At 37.2% G+C, this 23,860-nt stretch overlaps 2 protein-coding genes across 2 annotated transcripts; both read left to right on the top strand.

The window, feature by feature from the left end:
- The first annotated feature begins 752 nt into the window (after window positions 1-752).
- On the top strand, window positions 753-8,347 carry LOC134742816 (histidine-rich glycoprotein-like). The gene is made up of 8 exons (XM_063676002.1): window positions 753-777; window positions 829-1,010; window positions 1,090-1,256; window positions 1,426-1,477; window positions 3,215-3,574; window positions 7,273-7,797; window positions 8,010-8,176; window positions 8,258-8,347. The coding sequence occupies exons 1-8, from the start codon at window positions 753-755 to the stop codon at window positions 8,319-8,321; spliced, it is 1,542 nt and encodes a 513-aa protein (XP_063532072.1). The 3' UTR covers window positions 8,322-8,347.
- Window positions 8,348-10,436: 2,089 nt separating this feature from the next.
- LOC134743155 (histidine-rich glycoprotein-like) lies at window positions 10,437-23,412 on the top strand. Its single transcript, XM_063676499.1, has 7 exons — window positions 10,437-10,565; window positions 11,432-11,569; window positions 13,327-13,493; window positions 14,682-14,718; window positions 22,211-22,384; window positions 22,656-22,822; window positions 23,257-23,412. The coding sequence occupies exons 1-7, from the start codon at window positions 10,500-10,502 to the stop codon at window positions 23,321-23,323; spliced, it is 816 nt and encodes a 271-aa protein (XP_063532569.1). The 5' UTR covers window positions 10,437-10,499; the 3' UTR covers window positions 23,324-23,412.
- Window positions 23,413-23,860: the final 448 nt, after the last annotated feature.

The following is a 23,860-nucleotide window of genomic DNA, read 5'->3' as shown; positions in this document are numbered from 1 at the left end:
TTTTTTAATTAATCTTGACCATACCTCATTGATATTACTGTCGATCTACCTCGGCTTTACATGTAAAGGATGACTCACGTTAGACCGGGACGTGTCCGGGCCGTAGCTTCCGGCGCTTCGTTTTCTATGGAAGGCATCACGTGATCACCTGTCATGTCATAGAAAAGTAAGCGCCGGAAGCTCCGGTCCGGACACGGCCCGGTCTAACGTGAGTCATCCTTAATGCTGCAGTAATTAAGACCGTTCACTTAAGTTTATATATATAGTAAATTAGTTTTAGGTATATGTTGGAGGATGGAGAGACCTAAAATAGATGAAATAAAAACTTTAACTGCACTTTTACTGCGTTTATTATTTAATATAGGATTTTTTTACATTTTTGATGTGAACGCTTAGAAGGGCGGCTATTAAGAAGAGAGAGAATAGTGTTGCTACACGCAAGAGGCGATCCAAGCTGTAAAGTAGGTTCCACACCACTGGACACTTACTTAGGTGTGTTTCACACATAAGTATAACACCTTGCATAATTAGTTTGCAACAAGATAATACGTACCACGTACTTAGTGTTGGTTTAACAGTTTTGCGAAATCGATTAATCTGCGTTCCCCATTCGGAGAGTTTTAACTACCAATAAAATAATGAAATGATATTGTCCCCGTTATCTGCATTATAAAAGAATTGGATATCTGGTAAACAATATCAGTTTCCATTTGAACTCAGTCGTATCAGGGTTTCAAAAAATATTTACAAAAATGCATATCAAGGACTTCAAGGTCGGTACATATACACATTTCAAATAGAAATACATTCTATCTTCATTAAAAAGAGATTTTATAATATATGGTTTACTTTGTCAGGTCCTCTGTGTTTTCGCCCTTATCGCAGCGGCGGCGGCAGCACAGCATGGGCACCACGCACACTCCTCGCAACACATCTCCAAGCACGATGAACATCCTCAAGAGGTGACCATCAAGGACCACTATGGACACGAGAAGCACGTCGACTATTACGTGAGTAAAAGTTAAAACTCTTTACGCCTTTATACCTGTACAGTCACGAGAGATTACAACATTGTTTGTGTGTTTACAGACTCACCCCAAATACAAGTTCGAGTACAAAGTGAACGACGAGCACACGGGCGACCACAAGACGCAGAACGAGCATCGTGAGGGAGACTCTGTGCATGGTTTCTACAGCCTGAACGAGCCCGACGGCTCCGACCGACATGTCCATTACCACAGTGACCACCACTCCGGGTTAGATTTTGCCACTAAACAAATAATTACATGAAAATAATGTTCAAAACCTAAATCTGTCGCACTCTTATCCTTCGTAGATGTACAAAATAGAGAATAGTAATCACACCTTAAAGAAAGCCTAAATGAAATGAGAGCAACAAAATTAACAAATACTTTTAATTTTCAGTTTCCACGCTGACGTCAAACACAGTACCCACCACATCGTTCCTCACCATCATCATCATTAAAATTAAGGAATTTGTTAAATGTTTGATGCCAATCACGTTTGTTTAAAATATTACTCACTTGTTTTGTTTCTAGTACTTGTATTTGTTTTGTGATAGTAGTAGTGGAAGTTGTTTATAGTAGTAGTCAGTAGTACCTGTTTTGTTGTTTTGTTTTGTGTGTTAGTTGTAGTCTTGTTTGTTTTACTACTTTTGTAAATAAACTTTTACCTCATACTTTTGTTTGAATTTGCATATATGTATTATTTTTTTACCACATCCAAGGTCCGATATGTCTATTATGGTCAAAAGCGTAACAACCTATATGAAACTATAGATTTACGTCTATTTCATGTGGTTGCGGGTTGAGTAAATATAGCAACGTGACTACATACATAACCAAGAGGCATTTTTGAGTAACATATTCTTTGCTAAATATATATCTAACAATATAACATAACCGGCAAAGAGCATGTCGCGCTATGCATAATATAGGGTTTCGATTTTCCCGTCCATCACATTATTTATTTTATTAGTTTATTGTTTATTAAGAAACAAACGGTTGTATACATTTACAATTAAGCAGAAATACATGATAATATTTTTAAAACATTATAGTATTTTCAAACTCGATGGGTAGGGTGACCGGTGTCATCTCCTTATAATTTATAACATAAACACGCCAAATCTTGCTAAATTGTATTGAGATGACATCTGTCCGCATACCCATCGAGTTTGAAAAATACTATAATAGACGGCCAAAAAAGGGGGATTTTTTGTAGAACTTATGGGTATTCGAAGTACTGAGGAAAAATGATTATCCCATAACCCCTTTTAATTAAATATAAATATAATTAATTAAATATAATTAATTTATATTAAATATAATGAGTCATTCTACCAAAACAGATTTTTACCTGCAAGATTTTTTTACCGTAGTCATAGGGATTCAGAATCTACTGATATGCAACTTTTCTGTCAGTCGTTTTTTAGTCGCACAAGTGACGACGTCGCTGTTGAATGGCATGGCAATGGCATGTTTCGCTATGATCATGCGTTAAGGTACAGTAGGTTTCAGCCAGCAGAATTTTTGAAAAATCGTAGCACAAAATATGAATAGTTAGTAATCTTGAGGCCTTTTTCTATTAACTTCATTGATTCGAAAAAGGGTTTTCTTGACTTTCGCTTGATAGAAAAAAAATCACGAGCATAGGGAAACTTTAAAATGTGTAACAATTTTTTCACAAAAGCTAGATATGAAAATTGCTTTTAAAACTGCGCAATTTTATTTGTGATCTTAGACCCGTAGAAATTATTAAACAGGTATAAAAAATGCGAGTTTAAAGTGTTACTATTAAAGGTTTATATTTGATGTTAGAAATCTAAAAATATCCGTGTCCACGTGGGAGTATAATTTATTCAATGATGGGTGAAAGACACTCCAAATATGCGGTTAAAAATAAATTCAAGGTCCAATGCAAACGTAACTTAAGTGCAGTTGTGCAGGTTATGGACGATATTAAACAAACAGGTTTTAAAACTTTGGATACATTTATGACAATAAATATGCCGCTTATATAAAAGCGCCGTTAATTAATGCAAATATTATGTAATTTATCAAGTCAACATGTACTGCAAGTAAATTTAAAATTAATTTATTAACTTTAAAGGCATTTCTTAGTAGGCTTGAAATGAAAATAAGTAATTGTTAATTACATTAGATCATCTGCGTAGCCATTGTGTTTTCCGTAGCTAATATTGCTCGGCCTCAAGAGAGGCATGGTCATAGCCACGCGTACTCCTCACAGAACATCGTGCTGTATCAGACCCACGGATATGAGCACCACAGCCATAAGCAGCATGTTCCAGTTCACTATCAGCCTGCCCACACCGAGTCCCACCATACTCACCACCACGCCGTCTCCTCTCAAAACATCCAACGCCACGACGTTCCCGGCAAGACGCCCGAAAGCCAGCACGACTATTACGCGCACCCTAAATACGAGTTCGAGTACAAGGTGGAGGAACCGCACACCGGCGAAGTCTCAGCAAGAGTCCCGCGACGACGACGTCGTGAAGGGCTACTACAGCCTGCATGAGGCCGACGGCACTGTCAGGATTGTGCACTACTGTTCTGATAAAAAATCTGAGTAGTGTTGTACGGCAGTACAGTCGACAACAATACCTATAGTAACATAAAACCGCGCTAATTGTTTATATTTTATATCTGTAGCCTTTTATTCGTTTTTAAATAGAGATAGGTATTATATCTAGACAGTCAGTAAATATTTTCGGAAATAATCGCTTTGAAAGAAACAAAATGTGTGTGACAATTTTTTTATCGTTTCAACCCTATAGTGTGGGGTGTCGTTGGATAGGTCTTTTAAAATAAATAGGGGTCTTTGAACAATTTTTTTAGATAGTGAATCTTTTCGGAAATAATTATTTAGAAAGAAAAAAAAGATTTTTTCTTCTATCTTTTGAACCATCCATCCAAAAATTATAAAAAAATCACAAAAATAGTGATTAATACACATTCAAAAAATGTTAAAACAATCGTGATCAGTTAAGCCGTTTTTGAGTTATCGCTAAAAGGCTTTCCTTCTTATTTTCTTTAAAAGCCTGGCAACTTTTATTTGTGACCGGATTTTCGCAGGCAACCCTATACCACCGTATTCGCAATAAAATTACCATTATTTTGATATATAATTCAAGCGTCAGACAGATGAGTGCAATTATCGATAAAAACTCACCCGTTTTCACACGGCAACCTCATAATAGTGGCCGGAAAAAGATAGGCAACCTAATTTATTGATGCTGTGTACAAGTTGTATACTTTCCATTGGAACTTATTTCGTTCGTCAGACAAGTTGGTGAAATTTGAAGAAAAAAATATTTTCAAAAATTTATTAAAAATAGCCCTGACCATATTTCTTTAGGCAACCCTATTTATTTATGTTCAGGGACATATTTTCTTTCATAAAATATAAGTTTCATCCGTCAGACGTCTCGGTGAAGGTGGACCATATATACCGTATCTCCTACTATTAGTCCTAATTTATTGTTATCTACTACCAACACACCTGTTACTATAGGTATTTATTATTGATTTACGTATTTAGAAAATATAAAACGATAAATAATTCATGTTTGTATTTATTTATTTACCTATTACCTGTTGCCTGCTATCTACCAGACTTCAAGTTCGCACAGGCATTTACAGATAAAGGATGACTCACGTTAGACCGGGCTGTGTCCGAGCCGGAGCTTCCGGCGCTTACTTTTCTATGACATGACAGGTGATCACGTGGTGCTTTCCATAGAAAACGAAGCGCCGGAAGCTCCGGCCCGGACACGGCCCGGTCTAACGTGAGTCATCCTTTATATCGCGTATATTGAATTTATGTAGAGAAGATTTAATTCCTTCCTAAATTGTAGTTAGATGGAAACGTCGGGATGTATTATATATAAATTCAATATACGCGATATAATCCGTTTTCATAGTTTTGTTTTAAAGAACAAACTTACGTCAAAACCAAATGTGCTTTTTAATGCGTAAAAAACGGTACCATTAAGAAATGCCTACCTACTTAAAATTAAAAGAAATAGGTACTACATTCGTTTTCGAGTTACAAGCGATTAGCGTACTTTGCCGTATTAATACCTAAACCTTACGGTGCGGTCACACTTACGTCGGTCAAAGCAGCTAGAATGCGTCAAAGCTACTTCACACCACACCGACTTGGAGACCGAGTGGGAATGCCATCCAAAATAAACGGCAATCCTTAAGAAATGTTTATAATGGAGTGCCACAGTTATTCATAAACGCGCTACAAGCCTCAATTAGCTGCCTATTAATCCTTATATGTAATTTTTACTTTACTTACCTATTTGTAAGAAACAGTTATTATATGTATACATAAGTTAACTAATTGAGGCTTGTAAAGTTTTAGGAAAAAGTGGGTGTCGCTGCAAAATCGGTGCAGAGTTAGCAAAGACGGCTTCTCTACTATGGTATAGTAGGTAGGTAATCGGAGTTTAGTACGTGAGGTCATACCTACATTTATAGTTTGTCAAAGGACTGTCTCCTTTGAAACACAGACAGAGAGAATCATACTATCTTTGTCTTACACTAGTACTAGCACCCAAAAGAAAGGGATGAGTATAATTTTCCTGGTTGTTACTGACTGACAAATTGGTTTGACCAACTATAGTTATCAAAAGTTTTGCTTCTCACGCTATTTTATGTATTACCTATAATAAGTCAGATCTGCAGTTGAGCCTCTTGCGTTTGGTAGAATTAAGTTCACGTCTCTTCCGTGAAATGAAATTAACAATAACTTTTTATTTAAAAATGGGCTATATTCATTTATTACCCAAAAAGTTAATTAGTTAGGTACCAATTTCATCAATTTCCAACTATAAACGAAGAATTATAAACAACAAGTAAATATTTTAAAATCAACACAATAACTATAAATAAAACACCTCACCAAAGTCACCCGCTTCTGGAATGGGGCCCAGGATGCTGGCGGCGGGCGTTGCCCCTTTGCATGGCCAGACTTAATCGTTGGGCAAAGAAGGAGCCTGCCCTGTGGTCGCACGAGACACTAGTCGGACCGACACATTTTTTAATTTTACCCGTGTTGGTCGGCCATGGGCCCAGTACCTCTCTAAGATTGCAAGCGCCGCAAACTCGTATTCATCTGTTAGGAACTCATATTTACGACCCTTTAAAAAGAGCCTAGTCCGCGCGGCAGTCCCAATTCGACCCTTCAACGTGGGACGGGGCTAGCGAATTGACGCAGGTAGCGTCCCACGCTAAAGAGCGGCCATTGCTCCAACGCACAAAAGTGCAGCCATCAGGTCTCTTTGTCGTCGTCGGTGGCAGAGAGGTCAGACGACTCCAAAGTCAAAGGGTAAGGCGACGGTGCAGAGTTCGCTGCGGATCAAGTTGTTTAATGTGGCATGCCTGTAAAGTCGGCCTGCGCTCATTTGGCAGTGTAGGCCGTGCCATCCTACTTCGTCCACAGGCTGGAAGCATCGACTGCAGGCGTAGGGCTTTACGCCCAGACGGAGGCAAACAGCGATGCGCAAGGCTGATGGTTTTAGAGTAGACCCAAGGTTTGGCGATGGAAGCGCGTGCCCTGATTACTTTTTTGAAGCCAAAATCGATGGTAGCCTTGCCCGTATTTGATCGTTATCACAGTGTGGAAGGAGGAGTTGGGGCATTTTTATTTTATGGCGTCTCATTTGATTTTAATGTTAATATCCATTTGTGTTTATATTTATATTCATACACTATACATTTGTATTTATCTAAGAAAAATGGTTAAGAATGATTTATTTCTAATGAATTAAAAAAATAAATGGGGAAAAAATACTTTACCAAAATCTTAAAACTCGGGCAATTTTTCTCAATCGATACCATATGAAGCTGTTAATGCAAATTGCAAATAATGATGAGGTTTTACGCGACTCCAACATTCAAATGAATTACACAATTTTTACAAAACACTCAACTTTAGGATATGATTGTGTTAATGATCAATTATGAATATTGAAATCGAATTGGTCTCAGTTAAATAAAAGAGCTGTTTTTTGGAGAAACGGTAGCAGTATACAATTTGACTTCATTTCATCAGGACAACAAGAGAATATCATTGAAATGATATTAAAGGTTAGTAAGAAACTATTTTAAAACTAAACATATGCACATTTATTTGAACCATTTAAAAAAACCTATATAGGTAAAATGATAATTTAATGATAGTACGGTTTATGTTTTAATAAGACCAACATTTTGACAGGTAATTTGTTTGGTTGCTGCAGTGCTTGTGGTGGCAGCACAAAATGGGGACGAGCATAAAATTGCACATTCCTCCCAGTACATAACACGCCACGACGGCCCAGTGCTAAAAGCGTATATAAAAGAGCACAAGCCTGAGCATAGTTATGAGCATAAACATGAGCATGGACAAGACAATAGCCACGAGCATAAGCATGAGCACAGCCATGAGCACTGGCATGAGCTGACACATGAAGACAGTCATGAAAACAAGCATGAGCATGGACACGAGCACTGGCATGAGCAGAAACATGAGCATGGACATGAACATGAACACGAACATGGACACGAACATTGGCACGAGGAGAAACATGAGCACAACCATGAACACAAACATGGACATGGACATGAGCAAAGCCACGAGCACAAGCATGAGCACAAACACGAACCTGCCCATTCCTCGCAGCACATCTCCAAGCACGACGGACATGCGGAGGTGGTAACCATCAAGGATCATCACGGACACGAGAAGCATGTCGACTACTATGTATGTACATATAATATATATGTATAGTAAAGTATATTAAACATATTAATAACGGGTCACTCACGTATTTTAAGTCGAAAACGCTCGATATGTTTCACTCCTTACCGAGGAGCGTCATCAGGAGCTTATAGTAAAATACATTTTTTTATATAGTTACAATGATATCAACATTTACATAATATATATTTAATATGATTATTTTTATATTGTAGACACATCCCAAGTACGAGTTCAAGTACGAGGTGGAGGACAAGCACACGGGTGACCACAAGACGCAGCACGAGCACCGCGACGGCGACGTCGTCAAGGGCTTCTACAGCCTGCACGAGCCCGATGGCTCCGTCAGGGACGTGCACTACCACAGTGACAAAAAGACTGGGTGAGACAAAGTTTTTCACGTTACTAGGTACTTCTTTACGTTCCCGTTTCTTAATATTGATTGTTTTATTTTATTTTCTAGTTTCCATGCTGACATCAAACACAGCACCCACCACATTGTTCCTGAGCACCATCACCACCATTAAATAAATTCCTTTTATTGAGTCTTTTTTAAATATGATTGTTGTTAGATTGTTTGTATTCTGTTTTACGAGTATTTTGTTATTATTGTTCATAATTTAGGATAAACGTAATAAACAAACTTATTACAAAACGCCTTGTCAATTATTAGTCCTATCATCAATTCATTTTGCAAATAAATAAGATAAAAATAGATATCAAATAATATAGGTAGCATTATGAATAAATATACCGAAAGCGAAGCGTTATTGCATCGTCTTTGATAGCACAGTATGCAAGTGTTATTTCAAACGTCATAATTTCAAAGAAGTTTGAAGTTTATATTAACACTTCCACACTCTATGCTAGGTTAGCCTGGCTGACAAAAAAACGGCGCATTGGTGTGGTGAAAATGTTTGTGTTTTACTTGTTAGCAAAGTTTGTTTAACCCTAGTGCCTTGAAACCCTCGCTACGCTCAAGATTCAACCTTTGGAAACACTCACCACGCTCTTGGTTGGCTGTCAATCAATATTAGCACGAGAGGTGGAACAACGAATTTGCCTCATGTAAAACATAACTATTCTCCATAATGATATGTTGATATATTTTACTTTTACTTCTTGCACTTAACTCTTATTTCATAGCAACGGATTTTTTTTTATACCAAGTCGGTGGCAATCAAACATACGGCTCGCCTGATGGTAAGCAGTTACCGTAGCCTATGGACGCCTGCAACACCGGAGATATTACACGCGCGTTGCCGACCCTTTAAAAACCTGTACACTCCTTTTGTGAAAAACCCCATACTGTAGCCCCTCGGGAAAACCTCGGCAGGGAGCTCATTCCACAGCCGAAGCGTACGCGGGAGGAAATTCCTCTTAAACCGCACAGTACACGACCATTTAGGTGCTAGGGTGTGAGGATGAACACCCTGCCGATGGCGAGCGGTGCGGTGATAGAAAGCGGCCGTTGGCATCATGTCAAACAATTCTTCAGAGCACAGCCCATTGTACAAGCGGTAGAACAGGCATAAGGAGGCGAAGTCTCTCCTTAGACTTAAAGGTTCAATACCGCTTGTGAGTTTGGGATCGTCGACGATTAGTACAGCGCGCCTTTGGACTGAGTCGAAGGGTCCAAGCTGGCATCCAGGTGCTCCTGCCCAAAGGTGACAGCAGTACTCCATATGGGGTCTGACTTGTGATTTATATAGCAGCAGTCTTTGCCCTGGAGTAAAGTATCGCCGTGCTTTATTGAGCACACCGAGTTTTTTGGATGCCAGATCAGCCTTCCCTTCCAGGTGGCTACGGAATTGGACGTCACTGGAGATGTCGACACCGAGGATCCCAATACTCCCTGACATGGTAAGGGCTGTGCCTCCCCTACATTGATTACCGTGTGAAGTGTTTTAACAGCCAGAATAAAACACAATCGGATTTCTATAAAGTAATACGCCAGTATTTGTCTAAGTATATCTGTATTTAATGACATCGTAACTCTTAAACTTCAAAGGTGCTTCAGCTTAATTTTTTTTCTTTATGTACGAGTAAGATTGTCGCAAAGAGTTGTAAAAATAATTATGACAAGCACATTTTAAAAACTTATTTAAATATAACCAATGGGACTGTATATGTCAACCCATGTGAGGCGAGAATAAATACGAATTCTACTGGAACTCTAAGCCAATTGCCTAGTTTCTATACAACTGGCACCTGCGTTTGCTTTTCATCTGTGTTGGCCCTAACAAAGAAGCAGTGCTTCTAAGTTAAAGTGATGAATGTCATTAAATCTCTAAACTTGAAAATGAGTAGAAGCTTACATACTGAAGGAGGTATCCGTTTTCAACTTGAAAGTAAGCAACTAAGCATAAAACATGAAAATTGAAAATCGATAATCTTAACGATGTACTTAGCCAACTAATAAATAATATAATAATGGTCTAAAGTGAACATGATCATATCTGATATTATTATCTGAAATAGTTAATTACTTAGATAAAATAGACATTGCATAAATTAATAGACAATTTACGTCTAAACTATGCAACGTCAACGCGCGTGCGGTGTATCGTGAACAAATGCTTTACGAAATAGTTGCAAACACTGTATGACTTAGGCGAGCAAAAATTTACCGCCAATGAGCTAGTGAAATCAATATTGCCTTGATACCCTTATCGACTATATAAAAGTCGTACATTTTTCTGAATATGTATCAGTTACTTGCTGGGCTTAGGACAAAGCTAAACAAACCTCAACACAAAATGTACTCAAAGGTAAAAATATAATTATCTATACTTACGCCTAAACATAAAAAAAATTTACTGTGAGAAAATGTCATATTTTTGTGTTAGAGCTTTTTTCTACAACGCGCCTCTTGCATTCGGTACGTAGGGCTAGAGCATACATTTTCAACCATTAGAATATAAAAAAATAACGGACAAGTGCAAGTCGGACTCGCCCACCGAGGGTTCCGTACAAATTTAATTTTTAGGGTTCCGTACCCAAAGGGTAAAAACGGGACCCTATTACTAAGACTCCGCTGTCCGTCTGTCCGTCCGTCTGTCTGTCTGTCACCAGGCTATATCTCATGAACCGTGATAGCTAGACAGTTGAAATTTTCACAGATGATGTATTTCTGTTGCCGCTATAACAACAAATACTAAAAAGTACGGAACCTTCGGTGCGCGAGTCCGATTCGCACTTGGCCGGTTTTTAGTATTCGTTATTATAGCGGCAACAGAAATACATAATCTGTGATAATTTGAACTATCGAAATATCACGGTTCATGAGGTACAGCCTGGTGAAAGACAGACAGACGGACAGTGGAGTCTTAGTAAATAGTCCCGTTTTTACCCTTTGGGTAGGTACGGAACCCTTAAAAACACAGTTTAATTGCCACTCATAGTTTTGTAAGACTTTCAGTTCAGTGAGGGAATAAATAGTTCAAAATTGCGGCTTATTAGTTGCGGGTGCAACAGAAGGAAAATAAGAAGTGAACCAGCATTTAAAGGAGCCTTTGAGCAAGGCGAACGTGACACTTCTCGTTCTGGTTCCTTGCTTACAGACTTGGGCTATGCAGTTCTAAAAGAATTGTTGTTCACAATATTAACATGCTGTTAACTTATTTGTTTGCTACAGGTACTTTGCCTCGCTACCATTCTGGCTGTGGCTGCCGCCCACTACGGTCACTCGTCGCAATACATCTCCCGCCACGACGGGCCGGCGCATCTAGTGCCCATCCACGGACACCATGGCCATCATGACCATGACTACTACGTGAGTATAGACGATCGAAATATATTAAAGTTACCATTCGGATTCAGACTTCACCAGCCTTAGAGCAGCGCGACGTTGCTGCCGAGTGCCGACTGTATTGCTGCCGAAAATGTCAAAAATCCGGGCTTCCCGCAGAGTACGTTTGTGAAAAACCGGACGAGTGCGAGTCGGACTCGCCCACCAAGGGTTCCGTACTTTTTAACCGACTTCAAGATTTCAAAAGGAGGAGGTTATCAATTCGGTTGTTGGGTTTTTTTTTAATGTTTGTTACTCCATAACTCCGCCATTTCTGGACCGAATTTGAAAATTCTTTTTTCGATTGTAAGTATATACATACAGATTGGTCACGTTTTTGTCAAAACGCAGTTCTGATGATGGGATCCATGAGGAATCGAGGGAACTCCTCAAATGTGAAAGGCATACATATAGTGATTTTTGTATTTTCATCAACAAATCCAGCATTTCTATTTAAAAAAGTGACATTTGATGAAGTGCAGCTGCTGATGATGATCAGAAATATCAGAATGGAACTCTTTAACGACGCATAGTTCACGTTTGGCGATTTATTCTCTTCGTTATGGACCCAGACCCAAACTTGGACCTGGACTTTTTTTTGAACTGCAATCCTCACAGAACCGAACTGCTATCAGAAAAGTGGGTTAGGTTAGGTTAGAACTGTGACCCTTACAGAAACGAAATGCTATCAGAACATTGGGTTAGGTTAGGTTAGAACTATGACCCTTACAGAAACGAAATGCTACTAGAAACGTTGGTTTTACCTCATTTTAGTTAGGCAAAAGATGCTGTCTTTTTCATTTCATTGTCTGGAGTGCACCATCAATAATAAGTAACCTTTCAACGGCATCCTCCATTGAAGTCGGTTTTTTTTTTCTTAAAAATTATTAGTATTTGTTGTTATAGCGGCAACAGAAATACACCATCTGTGGAAATTTCAACTGTCTAGCTATTACGGTTCATGAGATACTGCCTGGTGACAGACAGACAGACTGACGGACAGACGGATAGCGGTCTTAGTAATAGGGTCCCGTTTTTACCCTTTGGGTACGGAACCCTAAAAAGAAGGTCCTTTGCAAATTGAAAGCGACTATCATTGGATTGCCTATGAATAACCTGTACGAATAACTTATACCACACTTAGTGCCACTTGGCACTTACACCATCCCACTAACCCGGTACCACCAAATATCAGTACAATTCGATACTGGGTTAACGTTTTAACCGCTCAACCCCGGGTCAGTGGGATGGTGCAAGTGGCCTTTAAATATCGCTTAAGGCAACTAGCGCGGGTTGAACATATAAATATGAGAATTTTGACAGTTCATTGCAAATCTCGCACCTTCTTTTATGAATCAACCTAGTACATGCTCACATGTAGGTATGTGACGTCATTATGTATTGTTTATTAATTATTAATTTCATAGACATATTATATACAAGTAGTTATAGACGCGCGACGCGCCACCGAGCGACCGGGGGTAAGAGAAAGAATATCATATAAAATTTGAGCAGCATAGGATTTTTTCTCTTTCACTCTTATAAATTTCGGTATTTCGCCATCGCCTCCTTCCTTATGCCACCCGGTCGGTGATAAGGACAAAGCATGGCACTTTTTTCTCTTTTCTCTTATAGGAATCGCAATAAGACTGTCTTTCTCTATCAAAGAGAGAATAATTTACATTGGAATTCAAAGAAATTCTACTTTATAACAGCTAAATCAACTAATATTTTATTGACAGGCGTACCCTAAATACGAGTTCGAGTACAAAGTAGACGACCCGCACACCGGTGACCACAAGACCCAGCACGAGCACCGCGATGGTGATGTCGTCAAGGGCTTCTACAGCCTGCACGAGCCTGATGGTTCCATCAGACACGTCCACTACCACGGCGACAAGCACACCGGGTAAGATCATACGCAATCGTGAATTCCATAATCAATGTCATTTACTGGCTGTAATGTTAAAAATCTCTGTCCATATACCCTATACCCTACCTATAAGTACATTTTATATTTCTCGTATTTAATACATTAATTATCATTCACATGAAGTAAGTGTTAGTAAATTCACATGGTCTTCAGCGGTGGGTGTCAGCATGGTTGCATTATTATCACATGTCACTATGCCTGTCACTTTCGCACTTACATACTTGTTAGAACGTGACAAGTATGGTGGTGACAGGCGATAAAAATGCTACCGTGCTCGGCCCGCAGGGAAATTGTTTTTTGTGAAAACTCGACAGGTAATTTTTCTTCGAGATAGATCTTATAATTATTCCATAATGTTCGGTCCATGTTACACAAAAAACGATATTTATGAAAATTTTCATACTGGTTTCCTAGAATTATGATTTGTATCTGTTACATAGTGTACTTGCTAATGGTATGGTTAATTTATGTGTGTCATTTCTCAACTACCTATAGGTTGTCTGGAAGAGATCGCTCTTTAGCGATAAGGCCGCCTGTTGTTTACCCCTGTCTTCATGTATTATTTGTGTTTCCATGTACATTTATTCTGAGGTTGTGCATTAAAGAGGATTTGTATTGTATTGTATTGTATTGTATACTAAGGATTTGTTATTATATTTACTAATTTACCATTTTACGGCCTGCTAGCCTAGGTGGTAATGATCCGGGTTCGAATCCCGGTAAGGGCAGTTATGAGTGTTATTTTGTATTTAAGTACGAGTATGTATGTATCTATATAAGTATGTTTATCGCCTCAGCCGCCTACTCAATACTCAATATTTTATTGCAAATACACAAAGTAATTGTACAGGTGGTAAACTTATAAGCTAGGTTTTTGTGAACCCTGTTGGGCACTGCAATATACTATAACTACAACTATAACTATAATTTACAATTCCAAGGAGAGGAGAAGTTTTGATTAATTATTTTAACATACAATCATTATAAGCAAATGTAAAAATAAGAATTAAAATGTCAAAAATACACTCTTCGTGTCGAAAGTTTTAATTGCAATGTCATTTGTCATTTATTATTCAAAATATTAACCTAGTACCCATAGTACAAGCTTGTCCCCAAATATTTGGTTTATTCATAAATTATTTATTTCCTTCTTCTTATTTTCAGATTCCACGCTGACGTAAAGCACAGCACCCACCACATCGTGCCCCACCATCATCACTATTAAATACTAACGATTTTGTTTTTATACTGTTTCTATTTGTGTTCGACTTTGATATGTTTATACCAAATAAAAAATATTAACATTTGAAAATCTGTTTCATAAATAGTTCTTTATTATTTCTTGATTTCATATCCTACTTGCTTAGTACAGTACAGTCCATAATTATGTTTACAATTTTGTTCTATACTCCATTGTATTAGGCCGAAAAATGTAAGCAAATAATTGATGTAGACTGTACTTACCAATTCAATCTGTAAAAAAAAACTAATGGGTTAACGAAGCCAATTCTTGAGCAAAAAATAAGAAGTCAAAAATTTGACTTAAAAATACGAAGTGTACCTACTTTTAAGCTCTGTTTAAATACTTTTTTTTTATCTAACTAAAACCTACAATTTACCAAACAAAACCGAATTTTTAACAGCGGGTAGTAAAATATCTGAATACACTAGGCAAAACGACAATAGAGCTAGACCAAGACAAGTCTGCAACGATTTTGATAGCATACGCAATGCAAGTGTAATTTGTACGTCATAATTTCATAGAAAATTTGACATTTAAAATAACACTTGCACTGCGTGTGCTATCAAAATGTTGCATACTTATCTTGATATAACTAGCAATAGTAAATTTTCTAGTCAAGGACAATGCAACCAACATTAATAAGACATAAAAGTTCAATCAGATAAGGTTTTATTTAACCTGCAATATCTGTTAATTTTGCTAAGATAGTATCTGGCAAACAAAGCTGAAATCAGTTCTCGATGTCGAATTTTGGTAACAATCCAATGTCATGGCACCTTCAAACTGGTACGAGTGGTCTTAGGAAAACAACTTTATTTAGTCTGGACTAGTTGCCCAAGAAGAGCAAGAGTAGTTAACTTGTTTCAAGAATTAGAAAAAGTAAACTGAACGCTTCCGCGTGTATTTGATGGTAAATGTTATGGTATAAATCTCATAGGCACTTTTAATTACTTTAATTTACTTCTTTACATACTATTTCATTCATATTTTTAGATGAATAACGCCTGAATCAAAAAATATTTCTTCTAACTGCTGTCAGTTTACTAAAGGTACACCTAATTTAGGATATCGAAGCTGCTGAACACAAGTATTAGGGAAAAAGAATTCAAATATTGTGACTTATTGTTATTCAGCTGATATGTTTCATTGTCAGTTATGCAGAAATATGCAAATATAGAAAGTGTTTGTCGACCGCGACCCCTGTCAAAGCCGACACGCAACAAAGGCTAGAGTTTTTGCGTGTTGACACTGACTCCGGTCATCGGTAGCGCTCGATACGTGAAATGAGAATGATACGGGGCGCGATTTCGCATGAATTACTGATATTAAATGACATGGCAATTACAGGGCTACTTTTGTAAAAAGGAGCGATGTAACCGACTTCTAAATCTTTTAATTTGAAATCATGGAGAGTGTACAAAATTTTATATTTTTTAATTGCCATGTCTAAAAATCTAATACCTTATCGCATAATCGCCCAGGGAGCGTAGCCCAGATGATAACTGAGTCAGTTAAACTGACAATCGTTAACCGTTAACTTCACATGTAAAGTTAACAATGTATATATGGATGGTATAGAAAAGGATGCCAATCTCTTATGGCAGAACTGTTGCAAAAGTGACCGCTTTCAGCTTTAAATAATAGTTCCTAATCTCTCCGGTGGCGCTAGTTAGGGTCTGGGACATGAGTATAACATGAACCAACAAATAACCCGACCAATTTACGTAGGTTGTTTTTGGTAGTATTTCGGTGTATGGTGGCGCCGCCTAATTACTGTTTTTTGATGGACACTTTTCATACATAGAGATTTCCTTTATATAGTCTCCATGAATGTATAACTTAAAATTAAATAAAACAAACTGTGATGCGAACACTTCATTGCGATATAGTTTTTTTAAACATTAAGATTAGCGATGGTCACCTCGGTAACTCGGTGAATGTTACGCCCTTTGATTGAACGTTGACGATGTCACTTTTCACAAAACTGAATATGGTTAACAAGGGCTGAAGGGCGTAGTTTTGAAGGGGTACATACCAGAATACCGAAAATTGATTTACCATATGTCGAATCACCTATGCTCGATTCACCTATTTTTTTTAATACCTAATGGTCAATTAACCTAAGCTCATAACACCTAATGAACGAAATACCTAATGAACGTTTCACCTAATATTGTTTTACCTAAGCTCTGATTACCTATAGTCGATTTACCCAAAATTGACACACCTAATGCTCGAAATACCTAAAGCCGGTTTACCTAATACACGAAATACCTAATGTTGATATACCTAATGCACGAATTACCTAATGCTGATATACCTATTGCTCGAAACACCTAAAGCTGATATACCGAATGCACGAATTACCTACAGCTGTTATACCTAACGAACCAAACACCTAAAGTCGATATAACTAATCAACGTAATACCGAAAGTCGATATACCTAATAGTCGATACCCCTAAACTTGATTTACCTATTGAATTACCTAAAGCTAATATACCTAATGCACGTATATTGGTCGTTAACGTTTACCCTCGGCATACCAGGTGGAAAATACTATTGTGAATGAATATATGAATATATTCCTGTTGAGCAATGTGTAAATATTTTGCAGTTTTATATTTTTTCCCTTATTTTTATAGGATATATTTGTAGGAATACAAAAAGTATTTTTAATACAGTTGCTCAAATAGTGCTACTTTACTGTTTAGCGTTCGCCCAGTTGGTTTTTGCGAACTAGTGCTTTTTACTTTACCAAGTTTTTTAAATTTAATTCCGATCGTAATCCATACGTCCACGTCAAAGAGTATGGATTTTCAAATTTTTTATTTCGGCATTAGACATAAAGTATACACACGATATAAAGTAAATATTTATTGGTTATTATATAAATAAAATGTTACATAATAAGACATATTTGTCACTAAGTTTTTATTTGACAGAATAGCATCATCATTGCGACGTTGGCTGTTATAAACAAGAAAGTGAAAAATTAAAAAGCACAACCGGCGCCCGCTATTTTCACTCAAAATAGAGTTGTATCAAAATAATTCATCTTAAATTGCAACCTTGAGGGTGTTTTTGTATGAAATAGTCATTGCGATTAAGTTTTGTATGTATTTATGTATTTATAGGTAGGTAGCTATAGGTATTTCGTTCATTAATAGGTAAAGCAGCCTTAGGTATTTCGTGCATTAGGTATAACAACTTTAGGTGTTCCGTGCATTAGGTATATTAGCTTTAGTTATTTCGTTCAATAGGTAAAGCAAGTTTAGGGGTATCCTCTATTAGGTATATCGACTTTCGGTATTACATGCATTAGGTATATCGATTTTAGGTATTTCGTTCGTTAGGTATAACAGCTTTAGGTAGCATATCCATTAGGTAAATCAACTTTAGGTATTTATATCAGCTATAGGTGTATACTGTATCGTCAATTAGGTATATCAGCTTTAGGTGCTTCGTGCATTAGGTATTGAAATTGAAATTGAAATTGAAATCATTTATTGCATATCACATAGCAGGTACAGGTGTTCTTAAATATAAGCTGTTCATGTGACGCCCTGTTAGGGCACGGCAACATAGTTCCACATAGGGAAACATACTTATTTAATCTAAAATTATACATCTTATTATTTACATATGTGCCAAATAATCAATTAATTATTTTACATTTAAATAAAATCTGCCATGCACAATATCAAATACAATTACAATCAATTTACGATCACAAGTATCACAAAAGAGATATTATATATCTTCAAAAAATTCTCTGATATTATAGTAACATTTATCTAACAGAAATGTTTTTAGTTTCTTGCTAAACAGGCTTAATTTACTCTCGTTTTTTATGTTATTTGGGAGGTGATTATATATTTTTATTGACATATAGTGTGGGCTAGATGTGAACAGTTTCAGTTTAGAAAAGGGAAGTTTCAGTTTATTTAAATTTCGGTCGTTTCTTTTGGGTAGTGTTTCAGGAGAATATAGTTCGCTATGTTTTCTTACAAATTTACTGGTCTCTAGGATATATATAGAGGTAAGAGTGAGTATTTTATACTTTACAAAAAATGGCTTACAGGTTTCCATTTCGTCAATGTTGGCCATTATTCTGATGCATCTTTTTTGAAGAATAAATATTTTATCTATGTCGGTACTATTACCCCATAATACGATTCCGTAGGATAATCTGGAGTGAGCGTATGCATAGTACGCTGCAAGAGCTGTTTTTAAGTCCGTTACGCGTTTGAGGTGATTTAGGGCATAAATGAATGACGATACCCTTTTCGTCAGGTTTTGTATGTGTTGCTTCCAATTGGTACTAGTATCTATGTCGATCCCTAATAAAGTTGTTGATTTTATGCATTCTAATTTAATATTATTATAAGTAAGGCTGATTGGCAAGTCTTGTTTTTGATAAGGTTTGAATTGTATGACTTTTGTTTTATTTAGGTTAAGTTCAAGATTGTTGGCTTGTAGCCATTCCTCTGTTTTTTGTAGCGTTTGGGTTAGTATTGTGGCAGCTTCCTCAGACTGATTGCAGGGAAATAATAGGTAATAATAGGTATAATAGGTTTAGGTGAAACGTGCGTTAGGTAAAACGTGCATTAAGTATATCGTTCATTAGGTGTTTCGTCCATTAGGTTAAATGAAATTAGGTATTATGAACTTAGGTCATTCAATGTTTAGGTAAAATGATCGTTAGGTATTTTAAAAATAGGTGAGTCGAGCATAGGTGATTCAGCATTAGGTAAATCAATTTTCGGTATTCTGATATGTAACCTTTAGTTTAGAAGATATCATGACTGAAAGTTTCGCCCTCTAGACATTTCTAGAACAGTCCAAAGCATTCCACAATATTCTGGAATGTTCGGGAACATCCCAGATCATTGTGGAACATTCCAGAACACTTGAATGTTGTGGGATATTCTGGAACATTGTGGATCATTCGCCTTTTTTGTATGGATGGAATGACTTATTGGTAGGGGTATATAAAACTAGATCCGTCGTGGGGGTTCGAATGTCAGGGAACATCCCTGAATATTCTAGAATGGTGTGGAATGTTTGGGGAATTTGTTTTTTTATTCATGGATAATATATTTTTCTATTGCGACTCAGAATCTTCAATTGCAAAGTGTACATAAAGTACCTACCTGTATAAAATTTAGAAATAGGTGTAGTGCTCAACTACACCTACCTGTACACAATTCAGATAAGTAGTTGAGCTCATATCAGGTAAACTTTTTTCACTCCACCATCCCCAGTTATATTAGCTCTAATATATATATATATTAACATCCATCAAAATTGTAAATATTTTTTTACAAATCCCTCTCTAAATTGTGTGACTAAAAATATACAGGTACCTAATCCGTCAAAAAAGACAGGATGACAGTAAAATCACGGTCATTATTTTTGACGGTTCGTACCACTGCAATCCTTTAACATAGTAGTCATGTTCATTATCTGTATGTAAACGCCTTGATAGAGGATCTCAGCAGCACCAGGGTTGGCTGTTGTGTGGCAGGTAAAATGGTAAACAACATTAGCTATGCTGACGATATGGTGCTGTTGGGGCCCTCGGCGTGTGCAGTTAGTAGGCTGCTTGGCAAGTGTGAGAGGTACGCGGTGACTCATGGACTTAGGTACAACACGACGAAGAGTGAGGTTCTCGTATTTCAGTCGCGCGGTTTTAAAGTGGACAGAGTCCCAAATATTATGTTGAATGGAGAACCACTAAAAAGAACCGATAAATTTAAGTACTTGGGTCACTGGGTCACGGAGTGCCTCTCGGACGACTTGGACATTGAGAGGGAGCGTAGGGCGCTGGCTGTTCGGGGGAATATGTTGGCCCGCAGGTTTGCGCGTTGCAGTAGGGAGGTAAAAATTACCTTATTTAAGGCTTTTTGCCAGTCTTTTTATTCGTGCTGCCTGTGGGTGGACTATACTCAGCGGGCAGTCAGTGCCTTAAGGGTGCAATATAACAACACGCTCAGGATGCTGTTGGGATTGCCCAGGTATTGTAGCGCTTCGGGCATGTTTGCGGAAGCGCGAGTAGACGGCTTCCATGCCATTATGCGGAAGCGGGTCGCCTCCATCATGCGCCGTGTGCGCGAGAGTAACAACAGCATACCTACTGGGCGTGATCGCTAGCAGTTTAGACTCCCCCATAGCGAGACACTGGAACACCCTTCATGTGGTGAGTTGACCTGACAGAATTTTGTTGATATTATTAATATTTATTTTGTATGTGTTGAATTTTTGTAATGTGCCTTTTTATGTGAGTTGTGTGTGTAATGACTGAAATTTTAATTTAATTTAATTTAATTTGATTTAATTTTAATTTAATTTAATTTTAAGATTTGTTTGGATGTACCTATTTATTGTTGTTTTGATTGTGCTCGTGATTTTAATGTAATATGGATCTTGTTATCTGCAATAAAGAAATACAATACAATACAATACAATTATATAGTTTTTTTTTAGGTAAACTTTACTGGTGATGACTTTAAGTAAGTAAATATTTATTGTGCAAGTTTAAAAAAAATACACAAAGAGAGACAAGCTTAAGACTAGGTAACGACAGGCGACTTTACTTTTTGACTTAGGTGACGTTGGCGATTTAAAAATTGTCTCACCGCAAATTACTTTTTATGGATGTTGATTATAAATACCTATACAAATTATACAGCTAACAATGAATTTACGAAATAGTTGCAAACACTATGCATGACTTAGTTGGCGAGCAAACTTACCAGTGAATGAGTTAGTGAAATCAATATTGCCTTGATACCCTTTACGACAATATAAAAGTCGCAGAATTCGGCTGGTATGTATCAGTCAGCTATTGTGTTTAGCTCCTTTAGGACAAAAGCAAATTGTTCTAAATTTACTATGTACTCCAAGGTAATTTATAAACAATCTTATAAATTGAAATAAATTATTGGACGGTATTATAAATCAAAAATTAAAAATATTATTTATTATTATTGACCATATATTAGAAAAAAGGCTACTCGACAATTACAACGGCTTACATTTTTTGACGTTTTATAAAAATCAATTTTTCACCTTTGATCCAAAAACTAAAAAGTTTCTCATTTTGTCACAAAAATTACTGGAGATCTCCTTCATTTATGGATTATTGTTGTGCCTTTCGTCCGAATCCTTTCTTGGACACGGATATGATATCCATTCCATTAATATCCACATGACATGCAGTACTCCTCAAATATTATACGAACAAATGCCAAAAGCACAAAATGATTTTTCTAAATAAGCTTTTGCTCCCAGAAAGCCCAACATAATGTCCTGATTAGAACGGAACCATAGTCTATTCTAATTGATAAATTCTTACATTTTCTAGTATTAACTGTGTTACTTACCTACAAAAAAAAATCGATAAAGTTTTCACCACAAATTGAAGTAAAACTAAATTACCGTTCCAGGTCCTGTGCCTCGCCTCCCTTCTGGCCATCGCCGTCGCCCACCACGGGCACGGGCACGGCCACGCGTTCTCCTCGCAGCACATCTCCCGCCACGACGGGCCCGCGCACGTCGTGCCCATCCACGGTCACGGTCACCATGGCCATGACCACGGTCACGACCATGTCGATTACTACGTAAGTATGGAAAGATCGTCCTTGTTTGCGTGGTTTCTAGTTAGCCACGCACTGTTATAATTGAGTTCGTTGCGTTACAATCGTTATGATTGTTTATTACGATCAAAAGATTGTTATGACGGCTGCAAATGCATTTCATATATTTTATTCTGATATAATTAAAAGCGTAACGCAGGATATATAAATTTAGTTTATGAAGAGATGTTTGAAGTAGGTACCTACTAGTATTTAATTATTTGTCATGAATTAAAAATGTATTTAAATTTCACAGGCTTACCCTAAGTACGAGTTCGAGTACAAAGTAGACGACCCGCACACCGGCGACCACAAGACCCAGCACGAGCACCGCGATGGTGATGTCGTCAAGGGCTTCTACAGCCTGCACGAGCCTGATGGTTCCATCAGACACGTCCACTACCACGGCGACAAGCACACCGGGTAAGATGATGACTCTATGACGATATTATCCCACCAAAACATTTTTATGTAAAATGTGGCCAAGCCGCAAATTTTGACTAAGGCGTAGATTTGTGAATTTACGGCTTGTAGTTAGAAGCTCGGCTCTACAAGAGTTCTGATAAATCTTTGACAGTGCGAGCCTTCCTTACGGTCTATAGGTTCCTTACGAATTTTCCTTGTGTTGGTGTGGTGAAAATTTTTGTTTCACTTGGTGGCAAAATTTGTTTAACCCCACGAGGGTTACGAAACCCTCGCAACGCTCAAGATTCCATTGTTTTAATTTTGAAATATTTCGCTTGCTCGAGTATCAGTCACGAGAGGTTAAACAACAACTTTGCCCCCTTGTAAAACAAAAAATAACTATTGTGTTTTTAATCCAAATAATACATTATTTTTTCATTGTATTTTTGTAGATTCCATGCTGACGTGAAACACGAAACCCACCATATCGTGCCCGAGAAACACCACCACCACTACTAAATTGTTCTTTTATATTACATTTTACGTATGAATCTGTGATCTACCGATAATTGTTATGTTGTAAATATTTTTTACCAAATATATTTTTTACAAGCAAATCCTTTTCTGATTATCTACACACTTTCAACTTAAAAGTTCCACAAAAAAAACTGTTATCTAACCAATTTATTCATATATCACTAAAATTAAGAAATAAATGTTTTTTGAAATCTCAAGTAGTCTCAAAATCAAATTACAACAACCTACTATGTTTAGTAGTTGTCACAGCTACAACTTAAAATAAGTAACCGCGGTGGTCTGCGTGAATGAATGTGAAAATGACCTTGACTTAATAATCGATATAATTTAAGTACTGAATAGAAATATGAATTGATTTCATAAGCAGCAAAATCATCGTAATTTCGTGAAGGCTGGACAAGTGGGTAAATGATAAAAATGGGTAAATGTAAATATGTTTGACATAATTATTGAAAGTCATAATGTAATATAGTGATAATTTGGTTTTTCTCAGAAACGCGTAACTTTTCAGGATTGCCA

The sequence above is a fragment of the Cydia strobilella genome, chromosome 7 (assembly GCF_947568885.1).
Source record: "Cydia strobilella chromosome 7, ilCydStro3.1, whole genome shotgun sequence".
Taxonomy (NCBI): Eukaryota; Metazoa; Arthropoda; class Insecta; order Lepidoptera; family Tortricidae; genus Cydia; species Cydia strobilella.
Note: the sequence above shows the minus strand (reverse complement) of the source record. Positions and strands in the feature narration are given on the sequence as shown.

What these genes read in the sequence shown, in the direction of transcription:
- LOC134743155 (XM_063676499.1), top strand. Translation starts at nt 10,500, where the DNA reads ATGTATCAGTTACTTGCTGGGCTTAGGACAAAGCTAAACAAACCTCAA. An exon ending in AGCACAGCACCCACCACATC is followed by an intron (nt 14,719 to 22,210) that starts GTGCCCCACCAT and finishes TTACCGTTCCAG; the next exon opens with GTCCTGTGCCTCGCCTCCCT. An exon ending in CACGGCGACAAGCACACCGG is followed by an intron (nt 22,823 to 23,256) that starts GTAAGATGATGA and finishes GTATTTTTGTAG; the next exon opens with ATTCCATGCTGACGTGAAAC.
- LOC134742816 (XM_063676002.1), top strand. Translation starts at nt 753, where the DNA reads ATGCATATCAAGGACTTCAAGGTCG. An exon ending in TATCAAGGACTTCAAGGTCG is followed by an intron (nt 778 to 828) that starts GTACATATACAC and finishes CATTAAAAAGAG; the next exon opens with ATTTTATAATATATGGTTTA. An exon ending in ACATCGTTCCTCACCATCAT is followed by an intron (nt 1,478 to 3,214) that starts CATCATTAAAAT and finishes TGTTTTCCGTAG; the next exon opens with CTAATATTGCTCGGCCTCAA.